Source organism: Ruditapes philippinarum, unplaced genomic scaffold, assembly GCF_026571515.1.
Source record: "Ruditapes philippinarum isolate M1 unplaced genomic scaffold, ASM2657151v2 ctg6055_1_1_1_1, whole genome shotgun sequence".
NCBI lineage: Eukaryota > Metazoa > Mollusca > Bivalvia > Venerida > Veneridae > Ruditapes > Ruditapes philippinarum.
Window position 1 is genome coordinate 38,322 of NW_026864975.1, and position 10,700 is coordinate 49,021.

Below are 10,700 nucleotides of genomic sequence, written 5' to 3' on the forward strand. Positions count from 1 at the left end.
GTTCTGTTCAAACACTTTACAAAACACTACAAAATTATTTATGCAAATAGAAACTGGTACTTTTTAAGGTCCTGAATGGGGTATCCAAGACGTGGTCTTTTTACCCTCCAAAATCTACACTTTAAGTTTAATGTCCAAATAGCTCGAAAAGTAGCATCATTGATATATTTAATGTTTGACCTAATTTTTATTGATTTCGTAACAACCATTTTTCAGACATATTTTCCAAGTCAGTGACATGTGGTCATGACAATTCTAACTTCCTTATGGTAGTCCTGTAAAAAAACGTTTTCAGGCAGTTTTTGTGTAGAAAATATAACCGTAATTTGACACACATTAAAAGGTTAATACATTTTGGAAATATCATCACTGTCTATCTTGCTTCTATATTACTGAGTGTCCATGTACTTGTTTGTTAAAAACAAATGTTAAAACAAGTATATTGATTAACTGTAGGGATTATCTATGTGTCTGTCGGAGGTATCTTTCCAACAAGTACTGCAAAAAAGAAAACATAGAAAACATTTTATATTATATAGTAAGATATGATTGCATTGAGGGGAAAAAAGATTTAAGATATAAAAATGAGCCTTTTGAATTTAAATCAAACAAATCAATATGCGGACCTTTGATGTTTTCAGAATAAAACCAATAAAATAACTGGCATAAGGTTACATGTTGATTGGGTTTTATATTTACTTTATTAAAGCATAAATCTACAAGAGTTGCTGAACTCGGAATAATTTAAACTTGAAAACCAAATGAACCAACATGAAACATAGAAAAACGCTGAGAGAGGTAGTAGTTTCACTGGAACATTTTACCCTGACTATGTTCTCACTGCTGTATTTAATCACTACATTACAAAGAGCTCCAGGTGCGCAGGATCAAATAGCTCAGTTATGTAGATGGTTAGCTTTCTCACATTAAGATGACAGTAAACTCAATGTCATGGTGGCAATCCAACATTTAGCGGTAAAGGGCAAGTGGCTTGAAGTCTAACATTTAACTGCAAGCCTTTTTACTGTTTTTAGAAATCAAAGGTGAGCGTTGGTTTATTCACATATAAGACATGAACAGTGTTATTTATTTACGGTTCCCGACCACAGTACCATTAATTTTACTACAAGACAAAAAAATATGTCAAATTTCAAGCATTATATTAATTTCCATACAAGACAGGTTGACCTGTCAAATTCACAGTACATTTGCAATTTATTTGTACACAAGGCGAGTATACCTGTACCATCACAAAATCATTTTTGCATACAAGACGGACATACCGAACCAATTAATTGCTTTAAAGATGGGTTACTGTCAAATTAAGATGAACATTACTAGTATTTGCATAAGACCGGGTGTATCAGTGTTAGTGTTAGGAATATTTGATAATCACTATTGGTTACTTTCTGCTTTTCTTATTATTATTTTGGAAAAAAGCATAAAACAATGTAAACTTTGACCAATTAAAGTTATACACACAAAAAATGGTGCTTATCTCGATAGATGACATTTTTTTTAGTAATTCAGTGCACTATTAGCCCGTTAAAGGAGCGTTTGTATATTCCTGGCCTGTTTTATCTGATTTCTGATTTAATCAAATGACTTAATCAATTACATTTCAAATAGAGCGATTTCTTTTGTTTGGAAATCTATGTTATAAATATGATTCATACAATATAATAAATTATATGAACCATTTTTAGACAAAAAAGTCAAGGTTATTTTGTTGTTTATTTTTCTGTGCATGAACTAGAAACTTTACATTACATGACCTCGACCAATATTTTCTATGCATTATCTCTAATGTATATTCTTAGACGAAAACAAGATGAATAGACCGACCTAGAATTTAGAATTACGTAGATACGTAGATATGTGTTAAATTAATTATATATTCCACCTGTGGATATGGTAATAAAGGCATGTGTTTTGTCGAATTCCATTTTAGTTAAACAAACTGCACGTTCTGCTGGTATACATCCGGGTATTTGTCTATAAAAACCAGGTAAATTTTTGCATGTTATTAAATGAAGTGATTTTTATAGTAACTTCAAAACTAACTAAAGATGGCATTCTATATTCTTGTTTCACTTTTTTTTCCTTTCTTGCATGAAGATAAATCAAATATATGGTAAGACTTTTTTACCTTTATTATTAAATTTATTTATATAATGTCATGTTCTAATAAATATTTATGCATATTTTGTCTATAAGTCTCTATGAAATTAATTTACTATATTGATTGAAAGATCTTATCTTGAATGTAAAATTGGGTTCTACATTTATCTTATGACATAAAACTCCTGAATTTGTAACTGTTACATAATAAGATGAAAATAAAAATATTATTTCAGAGAATCAAACAAAAATAAAAAATCCTAGGGTATTTTACATCAATTATTTTCAATACAGAAAAGTGTGATAATAGTTTTCTTTTTATATATGCAAATGTATATATTTATGGAATTTATTAAACTATGCAAAATGAAATTTTTACGTCTTTCAACAAATCATATACTGTGTTTTCTTATCTCTTGATTTTTGTAGTATCATAAATTTACGAACATATACCAAAAGCGCTTTAAATATTAATACACGTGATACAGTATATGTATATATATGTTTTCCCCATAAAAGTAGCAAAATATAAACAAAACAGTTTTTTGACTTCCATACATTATACTAACTCTCTATAACTAAACTATTTGCCAAAAAGGAACAGAAAAAAATAAAAGTTCAGGTAGTTGGCCAATGAGTAACCTATTGTAAACTATTGTAAAAGTACAACAGTAATAAAAAGCCTTTCAGAAATAAAAATAAAAGCACTTCAGGGGCATAGTGAGCCTTTAATGTGATATTATAATTGTTCGTTTTTTATTTATTGGGTTAACCGCACATTGACATATAACTGGGCCATACCACAACGAACACTTTAATTGTTAATATAAGATTTTTGAACATAAAAAAGATTTAGGACAAGGTCATAATAGTGAGTTAGTTAAATCTTAGAATACATGTTTATTTCCTTTAAGTAGTATAACAGGGGTTTAAAAGGAACTGAAAGATAATAATTGATAACATGTAAAAAGGAAATGTCCACATATCCAGCTCCAAATGTGTACACTCTCAGCAGGGTAATATTTGTATTCATAAATTTCTTACAAGAATGAAATGGTGAAATATGCATGCAATATGTTCGTACGTCTCGTTGTCATTTCCATTTACACTGTTGTCAAATGCATACAAATTTTATAATGCATGCATTTTATCAAACAGTAAGATTTTGTGGTCTAATATCAAATACAGAAAATGTTGTTTACAATATTATTTTATAATCTGTAAAAAAAAATGCAGACAATGAAAAAAAATAAAGTCACCATAACTGATACTCAATACATGTAGATGATATCAGTGACGACATTTGCAAAAGACAGTGCCTTGTAATTTGGATACCGTTTAAGCAAGAAAATATCGCATTGCATGCGAAATATTTTCTGAAAATCTGTTTTTTTCTTACAAAAGATATTTGCTATTCGCTTAATGATATATCTTGCATCGGTATCATTGTTTTTTCTTTCATTTTAGCAACAATTTTGATACACGTTTGCATTTATCAAACCAACGAATATCTAATGACTAAGACAATTCATACAGTCCATACAAAAGACAGATTTCATCAAAAAAGTCTTTACACCCTATCTTTGGGATAAACAATTTTAAATATCAGACCGTATTTAAATGACATTCCCAACCATTTCTGTATAACAGTTTTACGAGCAGACAATGTATAGAGAGCTATAAAGACAAAATGTGAACGGAATTTAATAAAAATGTTTTAAAATAAAGCTCACATGTCTATATAACCGTTAACTTTCATGTCTTCGTGTTTTTCAAATTATTGAACGATAAAACGTTCTAGATGCATGAATTTACATTTGAACACTCCATGAATTTTAGTGTGTTACAAGTACATAAAATCAATCATACAACCAAAAAGATGTTCTTATAGGAGCTCAATTGAGTTAAAAAGAACACATAAGACTTATAATTGTACATAGATGAAGTAAAACTCATATAATAATAACATCTTCAAAGTATATAAGGAAACATGCACATAATTAAACTAGTTTTTCTTTGTTCGGTTCTTAGTCTGATTTGAGTGAAAATCGCTGCAACGTATTTCAATTTTAAATCAATCATTTAACATACTGAAAATGATGATTCTTGAAAAAACGGGTAGAAGATATGATATTAAAATAAGCACACAAGACAAGACATACATAAAAATGCAAACAAATCTCGAATAAAATCAAAGGGCTGCAAGCTCAGTGGTGTTTTCTGATCCCTGCAATCTAAATCGTACTGTATATCTGTATTAGAGTATGAGCTGGAAATGGAAAAGGTTACCCCCTCTGGGTATTTTATGGGACCCATGTTGTTTTAAAGATAAACATATAGGAAGACATTTGCAACTTGTTGTCTGACTGAAACGTTTACCATTAAGACACAAACCAATGTGAAATATCTGCCCCTGTCACAATTTTTTAATAAACAGCCTAATTGAAATAACCATTAATTTTTTAACCAAATGAATTGTTATGTAGTCCGTTTTTGTTTTATATCATAGACAAGGTCTCCAAAATGATTTACTTCATAATTCATTGATGTTATTACTTTTCCAAATGGCCGCCAAATTCAAAATGGCCGCCATTTTCCTCTTATTTTATTAACATTTTAATATAAACTTTGTGGTTTTGTTTTAAAAAAAAGCAAAACATCACTTAATCATAAAAAGTTGTTTGTATAAATATTATAGAAGTTAAATAGACTTTTCTGTTGTTCAATTTGGGTTAATGATAATGCTATTAAAGAATATAAATTACCCCCCACCCCTTCCAATGTTTTGCAATACAGCTTTTTAGTCACATAATTATTACTCGAAATCTTCTTCGAAAATTACACCAATATAAATTTCCATCTCAATTTCCTCTAGATCACCTTCTTCATTTTTATCATTTTTAACACTTCACTAGCATTTTTATTACCTATGATTTCAATTAATCCTGGTGGTAGTATATTTTCCTCTGTCCAGGTAAAATGTATATGTGAGACCTCTAGTTGTACCAGTATTCCGACCATATCTATCAGGACTTGGAATAGTTGGGAATTGACAAAAGGCATTTCACCACACAAATACTTGGTAATTTGATATAAAAATATGCATCTTTAATGTGGAAAGATATGGTGGTATTGAACGCAAGTCAATAGGTAATTGTAAGTATGTCTGCATTTGGTCTAAAATTTTGTCTGAAAATGTCAACGCGCAACTAATTTATGTCACTTTATTTGTAAAATGCAAACAAATTGTTCTAGAATTTTGAAATCTTCTTCTTGAATATCAACACTCTTGCCCATTCTCTTGAAGACTGGTTATAAGTATATATTCAGGATATATATTAAAAAAAATAATACGGCTTTAATTTCCCCCTCATGAAAAAGGGCTCGTGGTATCACATCCAGTGAAACTATGTAGCCCAATCAATGCTTTGCAAAGATCTTCTCCTTGTCTATCAATGATTTTATTTTCTTTCAACAATCTTCTATTATTAATATTAGGCTTACCAGTGTCAAATAGTATTAATCTGTTGATAGACTGTGCTTACGTTAGAAGTAAAATAACATTAGTATCAGGATATCGTATTGCTTAGTCATCATTTTCAGCCGCATGTTCCATATGTAGCATAATTCTGGTATCGGCTTCCTCCTGAGACATATGTAGATCTGGAATCGGTATTACTTCTACTTTTCCATCTTTACATTAGAGGCATACACGTGTCTCTTCACAAGCACAAGGTTCTCCTTCTGTCCAATTTCCCTGCATATTTATCTTTAGACAATTCTTCTAATATCAATCTTATGTTTTTGTTACCTGTCCTCTGGTCATTGTATAATGACCTTCAAAATCATGCATTAGTTTTGCCTTGGCAGTCTTTGTTGGTAAGTTATCTGCTGTAGCTAGAGACCAAGGCACTGGTCCAAGCGGGTACGTAAGGGTCTTTTCAAGGATAATGTCATTTTCTTCTGATAACATGATAAGCTGACCGAAGACATTGTCAGCGGCCTTAACTTCAACAAGATTGTTTCTGAGTTTATGTCTCTTTCTTAACTTTCTTTGTATCGGCAAAGGTTTTTCAGTTTTGCTTCTTCAGTGGAGCATAAAAACTAACAGTTTTATCAACCAGACGTTCTTGGGCGAGCTTTTTGTGTGCTTCAAGTCTATTTCGGTAGGCATCAAACAGACTCTTTTCGATCTCCTCTGGTGCAGGAGCCCCTAAACTTAAACAAATAAACACATCCCAATTATCTGTTGCAAATGGATTCATAAAGTTAGTTATTGATTCTTTGAGTTTCGTGACATTTTTTTCAAATGCAGCTATATTTGCTGGTTGTGTATCAATGTGTGTAGAAGAATCCGCTGATATGCCGGCCATGCGGAATGTAGCCTCAACATAGCTGGCTCTCGAGTGTTGTGTTTGACTCCATCTGTAGTAGGCAGCAAAGTTTCTGCTGCCAATCCTATTATGCCTCAACGAGACTTTGCACATCTGTTTATTATTTGCTCTATAGGTATATTAACAGCATTTCAGAGCCAGGCACATTGGATCTGCTTGCACTGAAACCGTTATTTTGAAGAGGCTTTCTTGATCCGGTGTGTTGAATCAATTTATCAACATAAGAACATATACAAATAGATATTTTGTATAGATTTGATAATCATATGCAAAACATAATTGTAGCATATTTTATAATGTTGATATGTATAGGTCAAGATTATTTTCCTTCGTTGCTCTCATAAAACGAAGAAGCTGCCAAATCTTAACAATAAATCCCTTCAAATCTGTGCTGTCTTCCCTAAGTGACCTTTTCCGACGTCTTCCTTGAACTCTTGATACCTCTTGTAAAGTACAATGACAGAATCATTATCTAACACATCTTCAAGGTGTTCACGTCTTTGATTCTCAGCTAACACATTTAACGCTTGTTTGATATCTTCAACTGCACTAGAGTTGTGGATTTGGATAACTAGTGCTACAAAATCTTCAAAAAGCAATCTTTCGAGAGCTTCAACTGTAAACACATTAACATAGTGATTCACTCTTCTCTATCAGGATTTCTGAGAAACCACTTCCACGAAGCCGTTTGCCAATCGCCCCTAGGTATGAACCTAGCAAACGAAAAGCCCCTAAATGTATGATAGTATCACTGTACTTAGTCGGATTTTCCATACTGTAGAATATGCCTTTTAGCAGCAGCCAAATCAAATGTCACAAATGTGTATTGTTGGTTTACAGCTCTTGAAACACTTGAAATTTCTAGAATTTTCTTAACAGTTGCATTTTTTGTACTTTGGGCAATTAAAGTACATTGTTAGACATGCACTCTTCTGTAGAGGATGTTTGATCTTGCAACTCAGAGGTTAGAGAGATCCAGCCAGCCTAACTTAAAACAATCTGCTTGTCATGTACACATGAACTAGAGAAAGTCAGATGAAACAGCTAAACCCGAAACATTTCCTTTGTCAAAACTTATAAGTATTGATAAATGGTTCTTATTTCCCAGTAATTTAGCATTCAGCCAATTCTTCAGAATTGTATTTAACAGTGCATGCCTTAGTCGTGGTATATCTGATATATTAGTGGATGTTTGTTCTGTTTTAGTGTCATCATCATCATCATCTTACGGCTGTTCTCTTTCTTGATAAACAATTATGTGTGCCGTATGGGTTGTTATTTAGATGGATTAGATGGAAATGGTCCCAGCACAAATTTGTTTTCAAATTGCTTTTACAGAAATTGCATCAAGGAGAACAATGTTCCGATCAAGAGTACTGTTACACAGTTTCCAACTCCAAAATCTGAGAGGAGTATGACTGACAATGTCCGAAATGATTCATCAGTGTCTTATGCTGTCATATGCTGTGTTGCATTTCAATAAAGATTTATTCAACAAAATCACTTGAAAACAATTGATTTTAAGGGGAAAGCATACTATTACTTAAGCATACTGTTATCTGCTTTTTTGTTGTAATGGCGCAATGAAAATAGGGGAAGTAACTTTATAATGTTTTTTAAAGGGGAGTAACTATGATAATGAAATGTAATACATTAATCTCAATTATTATTCTAATAATAATAAAAAACTACCAACAAAAGACTTAAGTCATTTTAAATAAAATAAGAGTAAGAATAGTTTCCTTTGGTGGAATTCAACGAGCAGCCTCTGTCAAATAGTCATTGTGGTGCGGGTAAGCTCTACAATTCATTATAGTCATATGGATATACAGAAACAGAACGGAACGGATAAGTCAACTACCAACTTTTCAAATTGTTTTTCATATAAGTGAGAGTAAGATTCTAGAGAGGACAAAAAGTCAATATTCGCATGAAATTCAATTAAAAGTATCTTATCAAAATTTAAAGGCAGCTCAAATCGACCCCAAATATTTATGGTTCATATCTCTTTAAAATTAAAATAATATTCAACTGCACAACATTTAAAATTCTACCTAGAACAGACTTAGTTTCACTAAGCATATCATATATCATAAATAATTACATCAAACTATGTATAAATGGGTTTAAACACATTAAATATTGTTATGAATTGTTTATCTGTTCAGTAATTGGCGGCCATTTTAAAATAGCGGACACCATTAAGTATGTTACTTTTATGTTAAAACTAAAAACTGTTTGTATAAAACATAAAACATATATTTACAACTCAAAATAATGTTTAGATCACAAATTTACTCTGTCATAGAGAAGATATCTGAAGAAATCTTATAAAACTTATATAGAAAAAATATGATTCAAGAGGAGATAATCAACTTGTTCTATTTGATTCATGGTAAACGTTTCAGCTAAACAACAAGTGCCAATCGATAGCACATACCCTAAGCTTCAATACTATATAGGTGTACAAAAATACCCAGGGGGGTAAGGGGGGTTATGCTAGCCCAGCGTCTATATGTGTTTTCCTGTATAAGTTTATTTTAATGTACTATAAGTCATCTTGCAGGGCACCAGAGTTTGATACATACGGAATTTTGCATAACTAGAGTTGCATCAAAAACAAATTTATGTTAATTTTTTATGATAGCCACACTTTATCCTTGCATATCGTGGCTATTTCCTTAACAAAGACACTAAAAAAAAAAAGAATTAAAAATATGTTGACTCGACTGGGATTTGAACTCCAGACCTCTCACACATCAAACGAATGCGTTACCCCTGCACCACGGAGAAGTTTTAAAATCTGAAGCTGAATAAAATCAAGTGATTCTAAATTTAGAATTTCCATTGCATTTCGGGTTAGGGTAATTTCGAGGTATTTTGTTCATGGTAAACCTGTTGTTTACAATTGAAGTAAATAATTTAGCAAAAATCTTCTCGCCCAAACAGTCCAACATGAATAAACTATATATTCAACTACTCGGCAGTCAGATTTATTTGTGTAGTATTCGGTAATCGACATCGCTAAAAATAGCATTTTCATTGATTAAAATCATATTCAGCCGCGTAATTTGTGAGTGTGCGTTTATTGAAAACTCTATAAGCCAACGCTACTTTAAAAGTTTGAAGGTGTAGTAATTTGTTGGACACTTGTAACAAAAAATTGTTCTTTCTTTTAAATTGCTGGTTTTTAAGCAGTTTTGAGTGAGAACTAATTTGCGTTGTTAGGACTGTTAGGAAATTTTTTGTATGACCGTGGATGTAAGCTATGTATTATCTGATCTGCGATCAGAAAATACAAAAATTCTTATCCCGTCAAATAAAAATAGGCCCAGTGCTGTATCTTTAATTGAAATGATATTTTATCAGGATAATAATGATAATAATAATAATAATACTTAAAATAATAATAATATTTTTAATTATCTTTAGGTGAGTGTGAAACAGTTTTTGAAAATGCAGCAAAGCAACCTTGTCCGGCCGGACAAAGAGATGATGGTACAAGCTGTTGGCTAGATTCCTATGGTAGAGGAGTAGGTCGAATCCCTGATAAAACCCCGTGTCCTTCTGGACTACGAGACGACGGATCAAGCTGCTGGAATGATGCTCACGTTTATGGTAAAGGTTGCTGTTGCACACTATGGGGTTGTTGCCACAAATGCAGAAGTGGTTACCATGATGATGGATGTACATGCCGAAAAACTGGTGTTGGTATTAAGGTTTCATTGATGCAAAGACAACACTGTAAAAGTAATGAGGACAAATACGGTGCATTATGCTACCCTAAATGTAAACAAGGCTTCCATAATATTGGCTGTTGCATCTGCGAACCGACTGGAGGTCCTAGAGTAACCAAAGCATATGAAGATCGACTTTTTTGCAAAGGGACTGCATCGTTACTTACCGCACTGGGGAAATGCTTCACAGTATGCACTGTCCTTGATCCTTCGGGCAAATAACAGAAACTTGGGCATACGTTGTCATCACAGGAAGAAATTGTGTTACGACAGAGTGCAGCTGACATTGGCCAACTGCTTTAGTTCATTGAAATAGTAAAATTTACATTATTCTTATTACGGACTTTCGAAACAGCCCTAACACAATTAACCAGAGCTTAATTGCAAAACTGTTTATATGTCCATAAACGACATACATGTTTTTCTTTTTAGTAGCATTTAGATTTGT

The 10,700-nt window shown here is 32.1% G+C and overlaps 1 protein-coding gene across 1 annotated transcript; it reads left to right on the forward strand.

The window, feature by feature from the left end:
* Window positions 1–1,976: 1,976 nt before the first annotated feature.
* On the forward strand, window positions 1,977–10,402 carry LOC132727468 (uncharacterized; the record flags this gene model as incomplete). Its single annotated transcript, XM_060712997.1, is given in 2 exon segments — window positions 1,977–2,134; window positions 9,948–10,402. Coding segments are annotated over 2 exon segments (477 nt in total), but the record flags the coding sequence as incomplete, so codon positions are not given.
* Between the last annotated feature and the right edge of the window lie 298 nt (window positions 10,403–10,700).